At 38.0% G+C, this 25,291-nt stretch overlaps 1 protein-coding gene across 1 annotated transcript; it reads left to right on the top strand.

The window, feature by feature from the left end:
* The first annotated feature begins 464 nt into the window (after nucleotides 1-464).
* anxa13 (annexin A13) lies at nucleotides 465-23,967 on the top strand. The gene is made up of 11 exons (XM_079806781.1): nucleotides 465-600; nucleotides 6,805-6,880; nucleotides 7,039-7,133; nucleotides 7,237-7,407; nucleotides 7,566-7,599; nucleotides 10,702-10,781; nucleotides 11,032-11,100; nucleotides 11,764-11,865; nucleotides 12,684-12,759; nucleotides 17,564-17,676; nucleotides 22,779-23,967. The coding sequence occupies exons 1-11, from the start codon at nucleotides 586-588 to the stop codon at nucleotides 22,896-22,898; spliced, it is 951 nt and encodes a 316-aa protein (XP_079662907.1). The 5' UTR covers nucleotides 465-585; the 3' UTR covers nucleotides 22,899-23,967.
* Nucleotides 23,968-25,291: the final 1,324 nt, after the last annotated feature.

Genomic DNA, 25,291 nt, shown 5'->3' with positions numbered 1-25,291 from the left:
ATCCAAAAATCTTACACATTGTGCCTTTAATTAATAAAGTTGGTCCAAATAAATAAAGCACTTTAACGTGTCTGATGTAATAAGTCATCACTCTGAGAAGTAACTGAAATGTTGATGATTGTGCAATAGGGGGCGCCCAGCGCCCTTAATTTCTTTTTTTTTTTAAATATAAGTGCTAAAGAAACATAAGTTTATAAATACGTTCTTGTATTTCCTAACCAATTGTGTCAGTTTGTCATATAAGTGTTTTCTGGTCTAGGTCACGCGTATTGTCGCTATGAGATGTTTTCTCAACTAAGTTATTTCTGCCCGAAAAAAACGTCAGAATTGGGATATTTAAATGTATTTATTAGACATAGTCAGTAGCCTAATGCATAACAATGTATAGCCTACATTATATTGTTTTTCAAAAATGCAAATGCCAAACCCTGCTGCCTCTCATAAGTAGCCTACGTTTGAAGTCCATCCCGTTATTTCCCTACGTGATGACGTCACTTACCGAAACTCTTTGCGCGTGTGGCCTGCAGTTCGGACAGCGGTCAGATCATCAGATCATCCGATCATCAAACACCAGAAACTCTCACCATGGGAAACTGTCAAGTGAGTATTTCAATTCATTTTTCCCTGCTAATTCACACTTTACATACGAGAGAGAGAGAGAGAGAGAGAGAGAGAGAGAGAGAGAGAGAGAGAGAGAGAGAGAGAGAAGTAGCAACCTGCGCATAATTTGCTACGGGACTCGTCGCTTAATCGAATCTGTTTTAAAAAGAGGGAAAGAAAAAATAATAGGCTACAGAGACAAATGAATAAAGACATAAGATTTGGGCTGCGATGCCACGTCGCTTTTGGGAAACAGTCCTTATCGCGTAGCCTAAACTGTAATTTCAACCTTAATCCACGATTGTTTTTATTGTTAAAAGTTATTTTCCCCTTTTCCAATATGTATTACGATTATTTAGATTATATATGATATCATAAAGGGAAGGGCTGTGTCAGAATACCGTTATGTGAATGAGTCAGAGGAAATGCTTTGGGAGGAGACTGGGACAAACTCCGCTTCACATTCGCCTGTGCCGGGGCCTCCAGATTGGATTGCAGTGTGTTTGGACAGGGCGCTTTCCCTGAGCATTCCTGAGCCGGCCTTTTGTTAATATGGGGGAGACTGAGGCGGATAGTAGCACACTAAACCTCAGTCACACACACACACTCGGGTTATATTTGTGGGGACTCTTTATAGGCGTAATGATTTTTATACTGTACAAACTGTATATTCTATTCCCTTACACTAACCCTACCCCCACACCTACCCATCAGCAATCTTGTTTCTGTTTGGGACAGAAACAAGATTATTTTTCTTACTGCATTGGCACATCATTTTGCTTCAGCAAAAACTAATTTTGATGTTATTTTCCAGAAAACAATAAAAGATGTCATTAAATGTAAATGTTGTTAATGTAAATGTATCTTGATTTAAGAATTTTGAGATATTTAGACTGGAAACAAGACAAAATACTAATTAAGAAAAGCATTTTTTACAGTGTAGTTTTAGTAACTTGCTGTTTTGTGACATCTGGAGTTCATTTTCTACTCAACAATGCTCCATCAAATGTTACTGTTATTGTCTCTGTGTTTGGGTGGCGACCACATTATTTATATTGTGTACTAGTCATCTATGTAATATCTACTGCGTTATTTAATTAGATGTTTCTAAGTAAATCATACAATTTAGTACAATTACAGACAAGAGAGTGAAATGTACTTGAAACAGAGTATTGCAAAATAAACTTCAAATGAGTAAGTGGAAATTACTCAGTAGGGGCCCAGTTAAATGTACTTATTATCTTTGTTACTTTTACATAACTTTAAGTAGATTGTACTTAGTTATATAGGTGAAATTTACTTAAAATCTGCATGCAAAAACGTGCAAAAGAAAAAACATTTAACTTGTTTTTTTTTCAGCACTGTACTGATTTCTCTGATAATTTTGTTTTACTTTTTTGAAGTGTTCTAATTTCTAAATAAATAAATAAACAAAACAATAAACAAAACATAGTGCTACCCTACTTTTATAATATTTTTATTTTAGTTTTTTGAGACAATTGCAACAGTAATAAATGTTTTATGACTTTTGAATCTTTAAAATATGTAAGAAACTGAAACCTCAGAAAACAGTGTATGTATATATATATATATATATATATATATATATATATATATATATATATATATATATATATATATATATAAAGCGAAAACCTTTAGCGGTGATAAGCAGTGACATTTTCTTTTTTTATGTAAGAGGAGAAGTTGCAACAGTCTCACTTCTTGTATTAAATTTAAATGTTGAATCAATATTTAATTGTAACTGATTACTGGTGGACATATAAATGTCCTCAACCAATAATAATGACTGCCTGTGTCTTAGCAAGCAAATTCACTGAATGCTGAATTAAAGGGGCATTTTGACCCCTGGCTTACAAGAAGTGAGACTGTTGCAACTTCTCCTATATAAAAAAAGAAAATGTCACTTATTATCACTGCTAAAGGTTTTCGCTTTATGGAAGCAATTCTTGCAGCTATCAAGAATAATGTGTAAAGCAAAAGTCTGTGGGGACCACTGTTATGATACTTTAATGAAAAAAAATGTTTCTTACATATTTTATATATATATATATATATTATATATATATATATATATATATATATATATATATATATATATATATATATATATATATATATATATATACTGTTGTCTGAGGTCAGCTTATTACGTTCGCGTGGTTTTTACATTCAAAAACATCATAATGAATAAGTAATAGGCTATTTTCTACCCTGGGTTTGAGCCTAGCTCTTCAAACGCTCGGTTTTTATGAGTGTGCCACACTGAAGACTTGGAAGTAAGCTCACTGCTATGATTAGGGTTGGGAATCGTGAGAAATTTTCCGGTTCCGGTTCCGGTTTCGGTTCCGCCTAACGATTCCGGTTCCGATTCCGGTTCCATTAAAATTATTACACAAATAGTGGTAAAGGAAAAAGGCACAATACGCAACTCAAACAATCCATTTTGTGTTTATTACTTGCTCTAAAATTAATTTACAGGTTGGCAATGTCACAAAAGTCCTGTACTGTACATATATTACAGTATTAATTAAGCCATTCTTGCAACACATTGTTTTTCAAATGAACACCTCTGAAATTGTCTTATTACATTTTATCTCTCTGTCTCTGAATAAAACCAAGTTATAAATTATATTTATTAGTTATATTTATTAATTAGTTGTATATTAATTTAATAGTAATTCAGTTATTCAGTGAACTTGTAAATAATAAATTGCAATTCAGCATTACAAAGGTAATTGTGCCTAAACGCTTACTTAAACCATGGTGACTCAACGGTTGACATACATATATACATATACATATATATATATATATATATATATATATATATATATATATATATATATATATATATATATATATATATATATATATATATATATATATATATAATGCCTTACACTATAAATCTGGTATAAGCCCTGAGGCACTTTGTGCTGTAGCAAATGTTTTGTCAAATTGCTAGTGCAGCCTCCTTTGCATGTTATTAACTTTTCACATTTTGCTTCATTATCATTCATTCTTTGGAAATGAATCCATACTTGTAACTTTCTCTTCGCCATGCTGGTGGTCAACGAGAAAATATCTGACGCAAAACCGTAAATGTGTAGCGCGAGGGCTTTCAGGCTGAACTGCGTTGCACTCCTGGAAGCGGCAGGCAACGTAATTAATATTCATGATGAGGTGAGCCAGGGTTGCCAGGTTTTCACAACAAAACCCGCACAATTGCACAATCGCTTCAACCCGCGGACATGAAACACAGCCCGCGGCAACAGTGGAAAGCGGGAAAACCACGGACTTGGCAACACTGGCTGTCACTCGCTATGAAAGGATACGCTTCCAGCGCTTCGCACACACATTGCACCAGAACCGTTTTCGGAACCGAAACTTAGGAATTTCGCGCGGTTCTGGTATTTTTCAAAAATCAGTTTCGGTTCTGAATAAGAACCGGTTCTCGGTTCCCAACCCTAGCTATGATTGAATAACAGTTTTTCATATTATAATGAGTTTCGACTCCCCCGTCAGTTAGGCATGTGCCAATATCAAATTTTCATGTTGCGATTAATTGCTGAAGCTTTTATCACGGTATACGGTATTATCACGATATTGAAATAAGTTGCAAAAAAAGTGTTGTCATACTATAACAGGTTAAATCACTTTCTTATAACAAAAGAACCAAACATTTAAATACAATAAAGCAATACACAACAGATTAAAGTGCAAAAGAATTATAAAGAACAATAGGTATGCTGAAATGTACATTTAACTAAGATTAATACATGCTTTAGAAGTATTTTTCATTGTCAGTTTGTTAATGAAGGAACTAATGTTAAATACTGGAGCCTTGTAAAGTGTGTGATTGAACAACAGTCAGAACATATTCAAACAATATCTAGGGCATGTAATTTAGTCCAGATTAAAATATAAAATGCAAGTTTGAAAATGAATAGCCTTAAATCTTTAAGTATTATGTATTAGGTTATGTGATTACTGGGGAAATGGCTGCATTTCTGCTGTTCCGTCAGCGCCCTCTGCTGTCGAAGAATGAATGTGCACTTCTTCAGCGTGTCTCCTCATTCCGCCATGTGCTCGGCTCATGCACGGTCTATTTACATCAGTGCGAGTTCCTCTTTGACGTGTTTTTCATTTTAAACGGTTGATGGGTAAAGTATTCTTAAAATTCATTCTAAAAATCTGAATAATTCGTAATAAATAATTATTCACGGTATTTTGAAGTGCCCACGATAACAATATTGTGCATGTTCATTATTGCAGTATATCGTATTACCGTTTACCGGCACATGTCTACCGTCAGTACACGTGGGAAATTGTTTTGAAAACACACACAAGCCAAGTACGTGCATCAGCAAAACTTCACTGCAGACAAATCAGGATTTTCACAAAACTTCCGCGATTCTATTCAAATAACAAGTCAAGAGAGTGAACAACGCACATCAGGAAAGGAATTGTATTTCACTATTTAAGATAGCCCGTCGTGCTGGCCCGTGATACATTTTGGTAGACCGACTGGAAAACACATTAGCCCCAGGACTTCGGGCTAGCGATTTTGTGAGCCCTGGCCCATATATGTTTAGAGTCTGACAATGAACCAACAACACCTTAAATACAAAGGATACTCCAGCCTGTGACACAGGGTGGCCATACGTCCGGATTTTGGCCAGACAGTCCGGATTTTAAGCTCCCTGTCCAGATTCCGGCGCAGCCTCAAGCCGGACACTCATTTGTCCTCCTTTTTGGAGTTGTGCTGAATCGGCCTATAAAACCCCGCTCTAGAATCTTTATTGAGAGGCAGCAGCATAGCGTATAATGCCGCAAAATCTCTGGTCAAACAAACGATTGGCTGAATCTGATATATCATTGGTTAAAAACGTAAACAAGCCTCCATGATGTGCTGGCTACATCATATCATAACGTTAAAATACCTAAATGTCAGACGCTCAGACCTCATTTATCCAGAATGGACAAAAGAGCACAAATGTAGCACACGGTGTCGCTGTGAAGTGGATGTTAGTAGTCAAGAGAAAGCCGCCATTGACCGTCATGCCAGCATGGAAAAACATAAAAGTAACCGACGAGCCACAGGTAGGCTACGTGTTTCCCTTGGGTCATTTTTTCGAGAAGCAACATCACCTCGGGATGACAAAATCTCCACTGCAGAGCTTTGTAAAATCTATCATAATCATGGAATCAAGCATCACCAGTCATACAGAAATACATAACCAAATAATCTGGCACAGTACCAGAAAAAAAATACATTTCTGGACTTCTGTAAATAACATAAATACATAAATAAACAAATAATGAATGCGAAAAATAAATAAATACACATTTCAGTTTTTAGCAAAGAGCTGCCTGAGCTGCTGCAGAGGGTGAACTTATTTGTTAAGAACTGAAATGTGTATTTATTTATTTTTCGCATTCATTATTTGTTTATTTATGTATTTCTGTTATTTACAGAAGTCCAGAAATGTTATGTTTTCAGGCACTGTGCACTTTGCAAGACTGTATCGCGATACCATTGATATGATGGACAAAATTGTATTGTAGTTGTGTACACAGAGTCCTATGCAATTATTCTTACCTCGCTAAATTCCGCAAAGTGTTCTCCTTTTTGGTGTTATGGAAATGGCTACTCTACTGTGACAGCGTGCTAAGTTATCATTAATTATGTTTAGTTAGACACGTACACATAATCAGTAGATGTAAAAAGACGATCTGTCACAATGCAATACGATCACATATATTTAAAAAAATTACTCAAAGTGTGTTGCACCATACCTGTCAGATCCAATATAGAAAGCACAGCATTGTTTTTTAATCTCAATCTGTCGGGAAATCCAGTCTCTTGTTTACAAAAGAATCTGCGGTGAAATGAAACGAACAAACGTGACTGTTCTTCCACAACCAGGCACTGCACACTATTTTGTAATATTCAACGGCACATTTATTGCTTGGTAGCTCGATCCGGTTTAGCACTGGATATTCTTATATTACGATGACCTTTTATAAATCAAAAGCTCAAGGAAAAGTTGCTTCTCAATTCATGACCCCTTTAAGTGACCTAATTCATGTGATCTTCTAACACATATTGTAATGAACTGTAAACACGATCAAACATGATAAACATTGGAACTGACTCTCTTCGGTTTTATTCAACAGCCAACAATTGTTCCTTATGAAGACTTCGATGTAGTTGCTGATATAAAGGCCATCCGCAAAGCCTGCAAAGGTTTAGGTGAGATGTTTATGCCAATCTTATATTTTATTCAGTATGTCTACCAACTGCAATTACAATTCGACATGTAGTTATAGTTAAGCAGGCTATAGTTAAGCAGGCTATTTTCATAACTGGTGGATACATTTGAATGACATTTTCTTTTTTAAATGTTCAAGGAACTGATGAGAAAGCCATCATAAACATCCTAGCCAATCGATCTGCAGCTCAGAGACTGGAGATCAAAGAAGCATACTTTGAGAAATATGATGATGTGAGTATTCTGAAAACATCCTTTTATGTAAAAAAGAAAAGGGCATTTGGACATCTTTTAAGAATAAAGAGCATGCACTCTAAGGTTTATGTTTTCTATGAAGGAGTTGGTGGAGGTTTTGAAGAGTGAGCTGACCGGTAACTTTGAGAATGCCATCCTCGCCATGTTGGATCCTCCTCATGTGTTTGCTGTTAAAGAGCTCAGGAAGGCCATGAAGGGCGCTGGCACAGACGAGGATGTCCTGGTGGAGATTCTGTGCACTGCTACCAATGCTGTATGTCAGTTTGTTTTGAATCGAAAGCCTCTGCAATTTCATGTTTTTGTCACTGTTCTCAAAAACAGGCAACAATGTTTGTCTATTACTAATATGTTTTCAGTTAAATAGATTTAGAAACAAAAATTTGTAATTTGCTACTTTTTGTTTTCTAACAGGAGATTGCCACTTACAGCGAGACCTACACCCACGGTAACTACGACTCAATCAATATGCTTTCAACACTGTATAAAAATGAGTTGTTGAGAACTTAAAGAGTTCTATTATGCTTTTTCGAATATCTTCTGTGCAGTGTGAATGTAAAAGATCTGCAAAGTTTAAAAGATCAAAGTGCAGGATAAGTACATTTGTTATCTCCTAAATGAAAGAATTTATCCTTAACTGCTGAAATGAGTAATTAGCAATTCCAGTCTCACTTCCTGTTACATACTATGTAACAATGTAACAACATCATTTCAGCCTATGGTCTTCATTAGCTGCCCGCCCTCAGACAATGTAGTACTGGAATAGTTTGGTTCATGTTGTTGTTATGTTGGTAGCAATAAGCGCACTTATCTGGTGCATAAGAGGGGAAAAGCCGACACTGAGTGGGTCTCAGGTGTTACTGGCTACTTGAGCACATGAGAGGATACCGGCTCTCACGAAGGCTTTAGAAATGTGTTAGGTGTTGCCCAGCCCGCAGCTCTACATATAACTGTCAGCTAGGTGTGCCCAGGAAGAGGCAACACTTCTGGGAGAGATCCACTATCCAGTGGGCCATCCTCTACAGACAAACACCTGATCTGAGGTCAGGTGCAAAGCGCGGACAGGACAGAGCAAAGCTAGGGCTGGGTTTGCCTCCGACGAGGGCAGCGCTTACAGGTTCACCACCTGAGAATGTTGGGAACCTTGGGCACATATCCGGGCAAGGGTCTCAGGATAACGTTAGAGTTAGCTGGACCGAATTCTAGGCACGATTTGTCGCCCGAAAACACTTGATGGAAGCCAATGCTGTCAGGAGTACTGTCTTCCATGTAGTGCCGTGAGCACTAGAGACCCTAAGTCCCAAGAAGGCACCGAGTGAGAGTGAGGAGGATTTAATCTTCCTTCCCCACTCAGGAACCTGATGATCAGGTTGTGCTTTCCCAGAGACTTACCATCAACTGCATCGTGATGTGCTGCGATCGCAGCAACATACACTTTGAGGTTGGAGGGAGACTACGTTCCAGCCCTTCTTGCAGGAAGGAAAGCACAGTACCAATCGAGCATCTTTGGGGGTCTTCCAGGCAAGAAGAGCAACACTCAGTGAACAGGTTCCACTTAAACGCATAGAGGCCTCGTAGACGGGGCTTTTGCTGAAGTGACTTGGGGTAGATCACCTAAGTCCTCCACGTCCCATCCAGAGACCAGATGGGGAGATTCCAGAGGTCTATAGGGTGCCCCGTCTCTGAGAAAGCAGGTCCTTCCTCAGTGAAATACGCCAGGGAGGTGCTGTCGCAAGGAATACAAGTTCTGGGAAGCAGGCCCGGTTGGGCAAATTGGGCGCAACTAGCAAGACCTGCCCCTCGTCCTCCCCGCCTTTGCACAGTGTCTGTGCGAGAAGTCTCACTGGGGGAAATGCATTTCTTCAGGTCAATCACTGCAAACCGATCTTGGGGACGGATGCACTCGAAGATCAAACCGCCTTTCTTGGGTACAATGAAGTAGGGGCTGTAAAGCTCTGTCTTCATTTGGGCTGGAGGGACCGGCTCTACCGCGTCCTTCGGCAGTAGGACTGCGATTTCCGCCTCTAAGACAGGAGCATCGCTGGCCAGCACAGAGGTGAACTGGATGCCCCTGAAGGCTGGGGGAGGCCGGGCAAACTAAATCGCATAACCATGTCTGATGGTCCGAATGAGCCAGTGAGACAGGCTGGGAAGTGCTAGCCAGGCTCCCAGAGACTGTACAAGTGGGACCACAGACGTACCTGCAGTGGGGCAGCGAGGTGGTACGCAGGGACTCGACTCGGACACTTACCTGGCTCCATGCAACGGCAGGGGGTGTGTGAGAAGGTGTTTTTCCTTATGTGCTCTAAGTGCACCGAGCTGCCGGCTGGCAATAGAAGAGGGGAATGAGAGTGACCAGGCATAACGACACACTGCCATCCGTGGAGCCAGTGGCGGAACAGAAATAAACTCTTGATAAAACCAACAGAAGATTCTGCACATGGCCCTCCTCCGGAGCAAGAGCAGCTCTGGGTCTCCATATCTGGGTCACCCGTCTCAGGGGTGGTTTTTCACTAACCGCTTGGAGGACTTGGTGGCGGCTGAGGCGGGTGGGCTGGTCTTCCTGCGGGCATCGACGTCACAGTAGAGCTGACTGTGACTGAGTTGTTGTTTTTTTGCCACAGCGGGCCCACACCTTTGAAGACAAGCAGAGTGAGGGGCAGCCCACGAGTGACTCTGGTAGCACTTCGGGGCAAGCTCTTGATTGCCTTAGCCTGTTTCTGAACTGCGAAGAACTGCTGGGCATAGCTCTCGACAGTGTCGCTGAAAAGACCACCTTGTGAGATGGGAGCATCGGGAAAGCGTACTATGGCAATTATCTCACACCTCTGCAAGGTTTAGCCAGGGGGGTGCTTCTGGACCACCAGGGTGTACGTTGTCTGGCCGAGGGCCTGCGCTGTGACTTGATCACGGTCAGCCTTCATGCGCAGTTCCTGAATCAACCCCTGCTCAGAGCTAACCTTGTGCATATGAGTGCTTTGGCTTAGTAAGCTTGCAGGTGCCATCACATGCAGGGCAGAGGCGGCCTGACCAGCAGCACTGTAAGCCCAAGCAGCGAGAGATGCTGTTGACTCACAGGTGCTGGGCGGGGGCTGTGGATGACCCCACTAGGTGGCAGCACATTGCGGGCATGCGCTGCAACTGCACACTCCACCTGGGGAATCCCCATGAACCCCCTAACCGCCTATGAAAACACCATATTGCATATACTTTAACATTTTAATTGCTGATTATAGTTATCTAATCTATGTTAATTTATTTTAAAGATACTATATATAGTCCTGTAAATGCAAAACTGGTATAAATTGTGTCATAATTAGGGTTATTACAGTTTTGTCTTCATATTTCTTACATTCAAAATTTCTACCAGGTTTTGACCAGATTTTAGATTCACAATGTTTCAAATGATTAAGTAAAGAATCAAAAGACAATACATCAGGTGAAAAATTCAAATATTGTTGAGGTGAGAAAATATGGTTTTCTTCATTTTTAACAGTTTTTCTATCGCTTTATCAAGTAAATCAAAACAACTGTATGTTGTTGTCTACAGTGCATGACAGAGATTTGGAGGCAGACATTGAAGGAGACACCAGTGGGGATGTTAGGAGACTGCTAACATTTCTTCTCCAGGTAAATCCTCTTCATTCTGAATCAAAATGGTTGCTTACATCTTACAAAATGACTACACTGCAGTCCTGGGCGACACTGTCGGCCTGCTTAGTACCCCTCCCTTTTCCTCCTGTCCCTCCAGCACTGGAGCTTGGCAGTGGTCCAGAATCAGATACCCTTTCATTAGATAAGTAGAGGCAGGATTCAATGACGTGACTCAGATTGGATTTCACTCTCTCAGTCAAGGGCGTCAATACTTTCTCTCTTGTAGGGTAACCGAGATGAGAGCTACGAGGTGGATGAAGTACTGGCAGAGCAAGATGCCGTCTCACTGTTTGAAGTAGGGGACATTCAACACAATCTCACTTTATAGATATTCATGTCAAGCCCAGTTCTAGCACATGTCTGGAAACACAGTATAAATGTGTGGACAGCATTTAAATTATGTTTATAGGGTTAAAATCATTTGAGGTTCATAGAATATTGCATTAGTAGGGTGGATTTACACTACTGTTCAGATATTTTTCATGTTTTTAAAGTATCTTATGCTCACCAAGTCTGCATTTATTAAAACATTAATACAGTGAAATATGATTACAATTTAATTTTTTTTTAAAAATTAACATATATTTTATAATGTTATGTATTCCTGTGACGAAGCTGAAATCTTTTATAAATGTCTTTACTATTTTGATCAATCTAATGCATCCTTGATGAATACAAGTATTAATTTAATTTCCAACAGTTTTGAACAGTACTGTATGTATAATGTTTATATATTACTTATTTGTATTTAGATTAATTTTGTTTAACGGTATGATGAGTTTGGGAAACCCTCGTCTATCTAAATATACAAATATGTATGTGGGCTAGAACGAACAAAAACATGTTAATATGAGTGAGATCACCCTGGGATAACTTATGACAACATAATGATATTAATATTTAGTCCCACGTCCAGTCTTATTCCAGTTTATTAATATATGTTTTAATGATCTGTAAGGCTGGAGAGGGCAGCTTTGGCACAGATGAGTCAACTTTCAGCTTCATTCTGGCCACCAGAAACTACTTACAACTGCAGGCCACATTCAAAGCCTATGAAGCCGTGAGTTATTCTGTTCTATGAGCTTAAAGGGATAGTTCACCCTAAAATGAAAATCAAGTCATCATTTACTCACACTGGTGTTGTTCTAATGCAGTTTGCTCTTCTTTCTTTTTCGGACCATAAGAAAAAAGTGTCCCGATCGCGTTTGACCATATGCTGACTGTGAATAACGACCAGCATCAAGCTTTTTAAAAAAAATGCGAAAGTATCACAGAATGATCCCATGCGACACGTGTATATACATTATTCCAAGTGTTCTGGGGGTATATGATAGGTTTTAGTAAAAGAGAAAAGCACATAAATTGTGAGAAATCCGGATTAATAAAAACATGACATGAAATATAATCCATGTACTTTCTTCTCTGAGATGAATATATTCGTTATGCTAATCGCAACAAGAAGTTTTCATGTTCACAACTGTCAACTATCATTCTGACTGTCATCTGACAACTGAAGTTCAGGTCTGGAGATATTCAATTAAATGAAGAAAGAACACGGATACTTTTTTGGGGATTTCTAGTACACTCAATATACGACATGTTGCATGGGATCATTTTTGTGATACTTTTGCATCTTGATGCTGGTTGCCATTCACTGCCATTATATGGATGAGCTCAAGCAGTACATTTTTTCCCCTCCTTTTGTGGAATGAAAAAGAAGGGCATACAGCATTAGAACAACACCAGGGTGAGTAAATAATGACATTTTTATTTTAGGGTGAACTACCCCTTTAAGGTACTAACTTACAATAAAAAAGTACAAGTTATCTTGTAATATCCCTGGATAACTTTTAAATTGTACTTCATGTTCTCCAACAGATTTCCGGAACAGAGATTTTGGATGCAATTGAAAAGGAAACCTCTGGAACTCTGAAGGACTGCTACATCACACTTGGTTTGTATTGTAAACAAAGAGGAAGCACAAAATTGATATTATGAACAGCAAAGAAATCACATGACATCACATTCTGATTTTGAAATGGAAAATAGTAAAGTAAAATCTTTGAAAAAGTTAATATAACATCACACAACATCCTGTAGCAGGGCTATCAGTCACTCATTTCGGTCTTTTGTCACACACTCCCGCCACACATTGTATTTCTCACGCAGAAAAACTATTTATCATACTGTATATCTAATATGCCGCAGCGCCCTCTCGAACCGGGCAGGAATCAAGCGCGTCTCCCCTGGAGTTTTTAGTCGAGTCTGCCACTTATCAGCCAATCAATAAAAAGAAAGAAGCTACACAATAGCCAATCAGAAAATAGCACTATTGTATCTGGGTAAGATTTAATGCAACAACCAATGAAAAAAGAGCATGTCCTCGTTTACCCACAGAGGAAACCGAGCTCCTGCATCACTTTGAGCACAGAGTAAGTCATGATCTCCTGTTTTAATGTTACAACAAATTCACAACTTGTTTGACACAAACAATGACAACTGTTAGAGAATGTTTCCCAGATAATCAGCATCAGTTTATCATGAGTGTCTGAAACTTAGCCAACAGTTTTACAGCCTGTTCACTGACAACACCTGCTCAGAACAAATAGTCTAGGCCTAGTTTTATTTGCGTTATCACACGATGACTGACATTTTGTAACATTCAAATAAATTTAATTAATAATTTAGGCTTAATAATTTTATTAGCACTAAATAAATTAAAGTGTATTGCATCGTCAATAGGACAAAAGGGAGAAAAGTACCAGGAGCAGCCACCTACAAGAGCTCTTTTAATAATGAATGGACCTCTCTCTAAATGGCCAAAGTCCTTTTCTCTCTCTCACTCTCTCTCTCTCTCTCTCTCTCTCTCTCTCTCTCTCTCTCTCTCTCTCTCTCTCTCTCTCTAATGAATAAATGGAAATATGAGTTTGGTCTTGTTTTAAAGAAGACACTCAGCAGATTATAAAGCAATCCAAAATATGAAAGTATGAAAAAGTTATGGAAGTTTAAATTTACTATAAATGAAAAATACTGTACTAAATATTTTTTTATTTTATATAAAATATATATTTTACAAAAATTTTTTACTCTAAAATTACTATAAAATCAAAGCCATATGTCTAACCAAGTTGTGTTCCAAATTTGAAGTTGATATCACAGAAATTTAAGTTCCCATGAGATATTCCCATGAGATGTAGGCGCTATACCAAAAATAGACACCGGGAGTCATCCACATTTCATTGATAGTTTTTTTCTGTAAATTTCTGTCCGAATATCGCTTCCATAATAAAACAGTCACCAAATATGGAACCTTGAGACTCAGACCTTTCCGACGATATGTGTTTTGTTTTTTATAAAGTAGTTAAAATACATTTTGTAATATGAAATATGACACCGCCCACTAGGGGAGGAGCCCGCTAGAAGAATTTAGAGTACCGTTTCCATGGTAACACAATGTGCGATTTCAAAATGGTTTACACAGGATGAATTTTGATTTTGTAAGCTTTCGAATGATACCCAACTTATGATAATTACTCAAATATATGATAGGAAAAAAATGGGATCAATAAAAGAGCGCGTGACAGTTAAGGGGTTAATAAATACTTTGTATTTGGTTCAATTGTGTTCAGTGATCGTTACCAAACACAACAACACCATCATTGTAGTGTTAGGGTGGGGGGTTGGAGATGTCACTCTTGCCTGTCTTCAAAACTTGAGAGCCCTGCTGTAGTGTGTCTGAATACACAATTCAAAATTGACTTAAATTCACCATGAATTCAAAATTGACAGTTCTTTTTATGGAATGTTGCAGTATTTATTATAAATAATGTATCCATGCACATCATTATTTTTCATGTGCCCTCGTAATTTTTAATCAAAATAAGTTCTCCTCCCTCTTGCAACAGCATCTCTTCTTGATGACATGATTTTCAGTCACGAGGGTGGGACAACTTGTCCACAACAATAGCAAACTATAACAATCCAATGAATTCCTGATGGAGTCCCGCCCCCAAATTTTTTTCTGGTTCGAGTAGCTGTTTCACTCAGATATACGTCATAATAGGGAAGAAAAGACTATCATAACTTTTGTTTCAATGCGACTTTAAAGGTATGATATGCTTGAAGCAAAATCGAAGAAAGAACTTTTGTGATGTCATTGCGAACAAAATCAGGTCAAAGCGAAGTTCGTTTTGTTCATTTTGGGAGTTCGAAACAGCTTGCCAAAGCGAATTTTCTAGAAATGTTTGCTCCGGCTGGTAAACACCTACGGACTGCCATTGGTCCGTGGCGATGATGTAATTAATAGGTGTGGCCCTGAGGCTCCGCCTTCTTTGTGGAAATGTATTCCGGTTCTTTTCTTCTGTTCAGTCCATCAAGGTCAGACATTTGCGAGTAAAAACATGAATACACTGGAGAGCCGCTTTATAGTAAAATTTGAAGTTGTAATTCTAATTAAAAGAGATTCTAATTTATGTTTAATATAGCTGTATAGCTTGCTTTTAAACAACCTGTTGTATAATGTGCTATTTAAATAAACGTGATGTGACTTTACTGGAGTACTGAATTGCAGAGCTAATGCAAACATATCCACATCGCTATGATCAGATGCTTTCTTAACTCCTGTTTTCTCACCGCTATCATTCTCACTCTCAGCAGTGTGGGCGGCATTTGGATGTTCGCTAATATTATTCCACTGCAAAGTAAATACATTTATTTTTACCCCTAAGGGAAGAACGAAAAAGAACTTTGCTGTGAACATATCAGGGCCTTAAAGGGTTAGTTCACCCAAAAATTAAAATTCTGTCATTAATTACTCGCCCTCATGTCGTTCCAAACCCATAAGACCTTCGTTCATCTTCGGAACAAAAAATTAAGATATTTTTGATGAAATCTGAGAGCTTTCTGAATCATCCATAGGCAGCAATGTCATTCCAACTTTCAAGGTCCAGAAAGGTAGTAAAGACATTGTTAAAATAGTCCATGTGACTCCAGTGGTTCAACCTTAATGTTATGAAGCAACGAGAATACATTTGTGCGCAAAAAACAAACAAAAATAACAACTTTATTCAACAATCCCTTCCCTTCAACACCATTCTCCTACACTGCTGATGTAGTAAATACAGTGCAGCGCTTCCGAGTTCTACATCAGAACGCCGGCTTACCATTGGCCGGCACTGTTCACGTGTGTGATGCTGACGCAGGAGATGGCCAATGGTGAGCTGCCGTTCTGAGGTAGAACTTCGCAAGTGCTGCACTGTATTTACTACATCAACAGCGTAGGAGACAGACCTTTTCTTTACTACCTTTCTGGGTCTTGAAAGTTGGAATGACGTTGCTGCCTATGGATGATTCAGAAAGCGCTCAGATTTCATCAAAAATATCTTAATTTGTGTTCCAAAGATGAACGAAGGTCTTACAGGCTTGGAATGACATGAGGGTGAGTAATTAATGACAGAATTTTCACATTTGGGTGAACTAACCCTTTAAGTCATTACTATATGCACAAGATTGGGGAGAGTGTGAACAAAGCCAAACTGCTATGTTAAAATACTACAATACTAGGGGTGTAACGGTACACAAAACTGACGGTTCTGTACGTACCTCGGTTTTGAAGTCACGGTTCGGTATGAGTTCGGTACAGCAGTTTTACAAAATTGCTTTTTATTTATTTGTATTAAACAGTGGTTTACTGAAAAAGAATAAAAGTGTCTGTCCTTGAATGAATTAAATTATAACAAAGTTTATTGAAGATATTTCTGTAAATTATATAGGGAGCCCTTACTTGCACATTAATATTAAAGGTTAACAACAGAGCTCGAACTATTAGCTTAAATTCAGTTGCTATTTATTTTTAGGTATAATAATCAACACTCAAATAACACATTGTATGCAAACCTGTTACCTTCACATAAGGCCATTTTTGCATTAACTTCTAAATCTAATTATAAAATAGTTTTTTCTCCAATTCGTTATTGAAATATAATCATTTATAGCCTACACAATGTCTGTCATTTTCATGACAGGTTTGTTTAACATGCATGAAATAATCAAGACATCCCTAACAGGTTAAGAAGAATATAATGAATATATAGGCTAATATAGAGCATATAGTTAGTGAAAGAGTTGATTTCTCTAGTGAATAAAATTCTGTGGACACTGAATGACTGCCTGAGGTAAGTTAACTTAAATGTGATGCTAACGTTACATTACATTGTTTAGTTTACAAGCAGTTATATTGACTTTCTGCCATTGAAACACTGATTTAGCGATTACACCACATATGATACGTGACAGTAAGTTGTAATGTATCCTCAGCATACCTTCAGATGGTCATTCATGTTTATTCTTTAGAAAGAGATGATCGATCGCCTTCACAGATGATCGTGTTCATGCGTGGCCGCTTAAATTGTGATCAGTGATCAGTCACGCCACATAGAGCGTCAAAACATTATTTATTGTTTGAATTTCGTGATAAAATGGACTGAATACTTAATATGTTCGTTTGGGAACTCTGATTTAAGTGTGTTCCGCACTTAAAACAAGCCGACTGTGAACTTTTAAAGATTGCACTCGGAAACCGTTCGGTACAGGCGTTCACCGAACCAAAAGCCCTGTACCGAAACGGTTCGGTACGAATACGTGTACCGTTACACCCCTATACAATACTTGTGTTTCCAGCTTTAATTATTTATATAGTAATAGTACAGTTGAGTAATGCTACAGTGCTGACTGGTTATCACTTTCTATCCAACCCATAGTGAGGTGTGCTAAGAACCCCCAGCTGTTCTTTGCCCGGAGGCTGAACGCCGCTATGAAAGGTGCCGGAACTGATGAAGACACTCTCATTCGCATCATTGTGTGTCGCTCAGAGGTATAATACCATTTCTCATTTTGTATGCTTTGAGTTTGAGGCCCGTTCACACCAAGAATAATAACTATAACCATAACTAGTGTCCACACACCAATGCACAATATTGTTCTGTTTATTCTAAGCACATGCTGCAGTTTTGTCATCTGTCATTTTAAAGGGTAACTCAAACCTAGGCCAGAGCCTAACGATATTTGAAAAATGGTGGAAAAGTGGGCAGAGCCCAGCGGAAAAACCTAGGGCGGGGCTGAGCGGGGGGCGTGCACCTGAGAGTGAACCTGACGTGTACTGCCAACTGCATTATGCACATGAGAGTTCATTCTGCAGTGAAGCTGTTCTCATGTGATCAACGCGGGAAAACATTTCTTAGGGCGAGGTGTGCTCGTGCCAGGGGCGTGGGTAGTGAGCCGTTGGAAGAGGCAACATACGTCACGATGACCAACAACGTCCAATAGGAAAATTCAACTGCAGGAGCCCCCGTTCAACCTTACGAGGGCAGCACTCAAGACGTTTTTACACCATATATTGTAGAATTAAAACACTTTATACCCAAATGTCAAAACATTTACTCGAATCAATGAACAGCACAAATAAAGCCCCAGTCTTGCAGAACATTAAAGGGTTAGTTCACCCAAAAATGAAAATTCTGTCATTAATTCTGTCATTAAAAACCCATAAAAGGCACTTAAAACGTCGTTACAAAGTCCATCTCACCACAGTGGCTCTACAATAATTTTACAATGCGACCACAATAGTTTTTGTGCGCAAAACAAAATCAAAATAACACCTTTATCCAGCTTGTTATTGTCTTCCGTGTGTGCCTCCACGGCGCATGCGCGAGAATATGACGCAGATCCGGCGCTCGGACACATGACCCAGAAGGGATTTGTGTACAAGCAGAGGAAGACGCGCGTGTCTAAGCTGTTGAATTCTACATTGATCGTGCTTTAGGTCTCGGCGTAGTTCTCAAAATGGGGTTAGAGTGTGCATTTCATGGATTCCCGAACGCTGGCGCTACGTCATATTCTCGCGCATGCGTCGTGGAGGCACACACAGAAGACAATAACAAGCTGGATAAAGGTGTTATTTTGATTTTTTTTTGCGCACAAAAACTATTTTCGTTGCTTCGTAAAATTATTGTAGATCCACTGTGGTGAGATGGACTTTGTAACGACATTTTAAGTGCCTTTTATGGGTCTTGGGAGGATTAATGAACTGAATGCCAATGGAGGCCTATCTGAAGCCTTTCTCAGCCATCAGCTTTCAACTAAAATATCTTAATTTGTGTTCCGAATATGAACGGAGGTCTTATGGGTGTCGAACGACATGAGGGTGAGTAATTAATGACAGAATTTTCATTTTTGGGTGAACTAACCCTTTAAAGGGTAACTTCAGTGATTTAGCATTAGGCTTTGTATCAGTAGAAACCCGGTAGTATATTCAAATGATGGTACTTTCCCCCCTCATATCCCCCTGAGACGAGATAATTATGCATTTTATTTCTGGAAAAAATCCTCCGATGACGCAAATATCGTCATTTTGCGTCATCGGAGGATTTTTTGGCCAGAGGCTAAAGACTACAGCCACTAGATGGAACTGTTCCGCATGTTATCAACCCGGCCACAGGGGAGAGATCTCACTCACAGAATGTAAGACACAGACGGCCGCACGGACATAACGGAGCGTGGCAGAGCAAAGTGAGTGTTTCAACTTTTCAATGAATTCCTGTAATAGTTTAGCTTCCATATGCGATCTGAAAACGTGCCAGACTGGCGATTAACGTTTCCTCAGCTCTGCTCAGCTCTTCGTGATGAATGAAATCTGACACTGCTGCGTCTGTGCCGTGACTTTCGTTCGGCTCCCTCACACTTTATTGAAAAGACACGTTCAGTTTTTAATTGTAGTGTTTATTCTCTAACTGAACAAAATGATTGTATTACTATGAAGATCAAAACGACGGTGCACGGAGTGGCCTCGTAGGGCAGCGAAGCAAGTGCATTCTGGGAGTTGTTGTCTTTCATCCACATGAGACAAAAATACATTTTCTGTCTTTTCTCAGTCTAGAAGGCACCAAATTCAAAAATAACTTCACATTTCTACTACATAAATGACCCAGTTTAAATACAAAGCTTAATGCTAAATCACTGAAGTAACCCTTTAAGTAAAGCCGGGTGCACACTGTGCGATTTATAATAGTCCTTTACGATTGTTCCCTGTCAGACTGTACGAACATGATCCCCGTTGTAAGCCATGTCACACTGTAAGATCTCAGTTGTCATTAATGTCAGACTGTATGATAGTCAAGCCGCGATAAAAACGGACGCACGCAAGAAAACTCGTCCAGAGTTTTATATCATCAATAAATGATGCGTTCGGTGACAGTGCGCTGGATTACACGCAGGACTGAAATGGTGGCTACAAAGAAATCTTTAACGCCCCTTTTGGTCATAGTTTGTCTTGAAAAATGAAGATAATTTGATGGTCGTCGTAGCAGAATTAGATGGTCGTCTGACACTGCCAGAATTTCGTCTGAGGTCAAATTTGATCGCAGCGGTCAATCGGTGTAATTGCACATTGACGCGGACAACAACGCAGAAGTATAAATGAAAACCGACGCGTAACTTGCGGCGTAGAGGATATGGCATAGGTCTGATGCAGAAGTATAAATCAGCATTAAAGCTGAACACAGCTACTGACAATTTCTGACATTTTGGCTGCGTGACATTCTCCAGTTTTGTTGTTGCCGGAGTATCCACTGTAAAGGCTCTGGGAGCAGCAGCTCATTTGCATATAAAGGGACACAAAAATGTTTTGGCTCACACCCAAATAGAGGCAAATTGAACATGCTATAATAAATGGTCTGTGCGGTATTTTGAGCTGAAACTTCAGACACATTCTGGGGACACCAGAGACTTATATTAAATCTTGTGAAAAGGGGCATAATAGGTCCCCTTTAAATGTTTTTTTAGAAAGTAGCATGCATATAGCAACAGTATGCAGTAAATATTTCAAACATTGGTACGCTGAAGGTTATGTTGCATTTTAAATCCAGTATTTTTAACAATCATGAATGATATTACTCTACCATTCAAAAGTAGCATTTTTTTTAAATGTTTTTAAAGAAGCCCCATACAGTATGCTTACCAGGCTTCATTTATTTGATCAAAAATACAGCAAAAACTGTAATTTTGTGAAATATCATTACAATTTAAAATAAGTTTTTTATTTATTTTAATCTATTAAAAAATGTAATTTATTCATCATTACTCCCAGGCCCGGATCTACGGGGGTGCTAAGCACCCTCAAACGCAAGCAAAAGCAACCTCAGTTGATATTGTAATAATATAGAGAAACAGATTTGGCATATTTGCACATTTATGTCCGAGTTCTGGGGAGCGTCAAATGCATCCATTTACAGCGAGTTTTTGCAGCGGTAAGTAATATAGCCAAATCACATAGTCCTTGATCTCTCGAACGCGATCAGAATCTCACTGCTCAAAACGCCAGAGATTTTATTCAGTGCTGAGTTAATGCAGGCTCGCGAAACCTCTCAAAACCTCTCACGAAACCTCTCTAACAAACAAAGTCAAGACACGATGTAAGTAAGAGATTTATTGTTTACAAGACGACTTCATTTTTATAAAGGAACTTTGTGAGATCGTGATGAACTGACAAAGCAACAGCATTTTAGTGATCGTAGCGATCTCTCACTTTCAAGGCTACAGTCATTCATTGAATAAACTATTATTATACTATATAAATATAAATGCCACTCTGCACGAGACAGAAAAATCCCCCTGAGATCCAGATTAGAGGTTTTGCCTCTGTAGAGGACATTATTTAACGAATTTCTCTGACAACATACGCAGTTTTAAGTCTGGATATTCTAATGAAATACAAGACATTCTTATGAAAATATTATTACACGTCTTTTTACATTACAACACATTAATATGCAAATTAGATACAGTGTATAGATGCATTGCCTATAGAAGGGGAATGGCATGGCCATGTTTACACACATATTGCATAAAGTAAAATGGTATATCAAATGATTCTGTATCTTTCATAACATTGAGAATCATCTTTATACAAAGTTTGGATTAAAAAAAAAAGCTTGAAGCATAAAAATTGTTTGGTGAAGGACAAAAAAAATCCCATTGTTTGTTTATTCATGTCTTTTAATTTTCTCAATAAAGGGGTTCTGGTGTCCTCTACAGAGCAGAGGATATAGTGTAGCCTATAACATAGGAAGAAAAAAAAAAGTATTTTTATGCTCTCAACAATAAAAATAAAAGAAAAAAAATTCACAAAACATTTTTTTCTGGTTCCCAGGAAGATGACATGTTAAAATACTAGTAATGCTTTAAAGCAATGTAAAGGCAGACTAATAGATTAATAGACAATTTGCAGCAAAATATTTTTGAAATTCCAATAATTGGTAAATGACTTGTAAATAAATAACCATAAATTTCTCACTGTACCCTGCTATGGTGCACTTTACTAGAGCACCCTCAGCAATTTCAGAAGCACTATTAGTGATTTGATTCTGGAACCGGGCCTGATTACTCCAGTATTCAGTGTCACATGATCTTCAGAAATTATGTGCAGTTCAATCATTTTTTTTTTATTATTATCAATGTTGAAAACGTGTTGTGCTGCTTAATATTTTGTGGAAACCATGGTACATTTTTCAGGATTCTTTGATAGAACAGAACATTCAAAAGAACATTTATTTGAAATAGAAATCTCATGTAATAATATAAATGGCTTTACTGTCACTTTCGATCAATTTAATGCATCCTTGCTGAATGAAAGTAATAATTTCTTTCAAAGAAAACAAACTTTTAAATGGTATTGTACTATTGGTTCTATTGTCAAACTGAAAATAGAAGGTCAACCACATTGCATTGTGGGATTGCATGTTACAAGTGTTCAAGATATTTTATGCATGCATTTACATACCGTGCACAGTATAGAAAATACTATGGTTTGTATATAATATGCTATTTTGATCAGACATTGATATTCAGCATGAAGTAACAGAGATTAGATTAGAATGTCTCACAAAACAACCTATAATAAACACTTTTCTGTTTGAGTAGATTGATCTGGAGAGCATTAAGGACATGTACCTGGAGAAATATGATGTGTCTCTAAAAGACGCCATCCGCTCGGAATGCGGTGGAGATTTCAAGCGCCTCCTGGTGGCCATCCTTCACTGAGAGACGCACACTCAGACCCCAGTGCTTACCATGGACCAAGGAAGCTTTCATTATAGTCCCAATCAAGGCAAACTAACATGACTTGTTTTCTGTCTTAGTCTACAAACACATTTTTATAAAGCTTAGTTTAAATGTGGAGAAGTAGGGTCAAAACCTTCAAATACAATATATTTAATATTAATGTTTTATTACACTGTGCAAATATATATACCTGTATAAATTATGAAGATACATAACACCACTCAAGAGTCTATGAACAGCTCTCCTCATCAACAGAAACATGCATTTGTGTCCAGTTTCTGTGACATTTCTTGTTCTTGAAACTAAATTGGCCAGTTGGATTTGTTGAAGTGGAATCTTGTGGTTTCCGCAAGGATTACGAGATAACATTGTTAGCCTACATTATGATAATTATGAGTTGAGTAAGAACATAAATGATACAAGACCAGCAATCAAATAGCAGTCATCAGATCATTTTCCAGCCAGTATTTTGCATACAAAAACCTCACAGTTTTACTGACCGTTTCAAAATGTGCATGACAATGTGAATTCTGACTATGTGTGAATGACTTCATGAAGCATGCCGAGAAACACCAAAATTACAATGTAACATTTTTGGTCGGCAAAATAATCTATGAAACTTCTATGCAGCTAATATGTCAACCTGTGGTAAAATATCTGCATTATTGAAGTGACAGTTTTACTCATCTGATCATCAGTAATGTTGTAACTAACACAAGACTAAAGTAAGTATATTATTTAGATGGAATATTTTACTATAACGTTCATTATATTTTAATATATCTTTAACAAAAGAATAAAGGCAGAGTTGTGCTTTTCTCCCCCAAAATATTTTTTATCAGATTAAGATTAAGAACATTCACTACATAGGCCCATGTGTCATTCAGTAAATGCAGGGCTTACTATTTGAGAAATGTTTGAATAAACATGAGATACACTAGTATACAACTTAGTATCTTCTGTATTGACACAATTGTATTTCATTCTATAAAATAATTAACTGAATAAAATGTTCAAAGCATGTACCTTGGAGTATCTTGCAAAGTTACTGGAGGACTAGTATTATTATTCTATCATTTTCTCTCCATTTACACTCTTCACTGTGTATTTTTAATGAAATGTTTGTAGCACTGCCACGTACAGGAGTTGTCACTCATGTGGTATAAGTTACTTTTCTCACCGATGGTCGAGATGGCCTAATCAGTTCCTTGTGATTCTTTTTTTTTAATTAGATGCATGAAAGAACAGTAACAACAATTGTCCTCATTGTCATACCATAATAATACAATGGTAACACTTTACAATAAGGTTGTATTAGTTAACATGAACTAACCATGAACAACACCTCTGTTCAGCATTAGCTAATCTTTGTTAATGTTAGTTCATAAAAATCCTATTCATGTTAGTTCACAGTTCATTAACTAATGTTAACAAGATTTTAATAATGCATTAGTAATTGTTGAAATTAACATTAACAAAGATAAATAAAGTGCAGTTCAGTATTAGTTCATGTTAACTAATGTTGTTAACTAATGTTAACTTATGAACCTTATTGTAAAGTGTTACCAATACGTTAATACGCCAGTCTTTCAGTCTAGATTAAGTGCCAAGTTCTTAAAGGGATGGTTCACCCAAAAATGAAAATTAGCCCATGATTTACTCACCCTCAAGTCATCCTTGGTGTATATGACTTTCTTCTTTCAGACGAATACTTTCAGAGGTATATTTTAAAAATGTCCTGGCTCTTCCAAGCTTTATAGTTGCAGTGAATGGCCATTTCTGTTTTGAAGTCCATAAAAGTGCATCTATCCATCATATAACTGCTCCACACGGCTCCGGGGGGTTAATAAAGGCCTTCTGAAGCGAAGGGATGCGTTTGTGTAAGAAAAATATCCATATTTAAAACTGTAATTTCTAACTTCCGCTAACTGTCATACACACGTTCACGAGAGACTGGCGTTCCAGCGTATGACGTATACGCTCCGGTGAGAACAGGGAGGATTCTGGGATTTTCATTTTAGGGTGGCTCAGCCCCCAGTTAGGGTATGAAAAAAAATTGGTAAGACTTTAGTTTAGGGTCCAATTCTCACTTAACTAGTTTATTAGAATGCATATTAGGATATTGTCTGTTTATTATTTTGTTTCGAGGGCATGGCCCCTCGAGAAAATGTTTGATTTCGATGATCTAAATATGTGCATTTTAAGAAAAAATTAAATAACAATAGCTTGAAAACCTTGTCAGTGGGCATATATGAATGATAAAGTTTTTCCATTTTTGTCAGTGAAGAAAGTAAGCATATGTTTAACTGATATTTAAATGTTTTATGAATCATTTTCGAAGGCTATAGGAAAGCTAGGTTACTAAATTTATT

The sequence above is a fragment of the Gobio gobio genome (assembly GCF_949357685.1).
Source record: "Gobio gobio genome assembly, chromosome: 23".
NCBI lineage: Eukaryota > Metazoa > Chordata > Actinopteri > Cypriniformes > Gobionidae > Gobio > Gobio gobio.
This window is presented reverse-complemented; position numbering and strand designations above follow the sequence as displayed.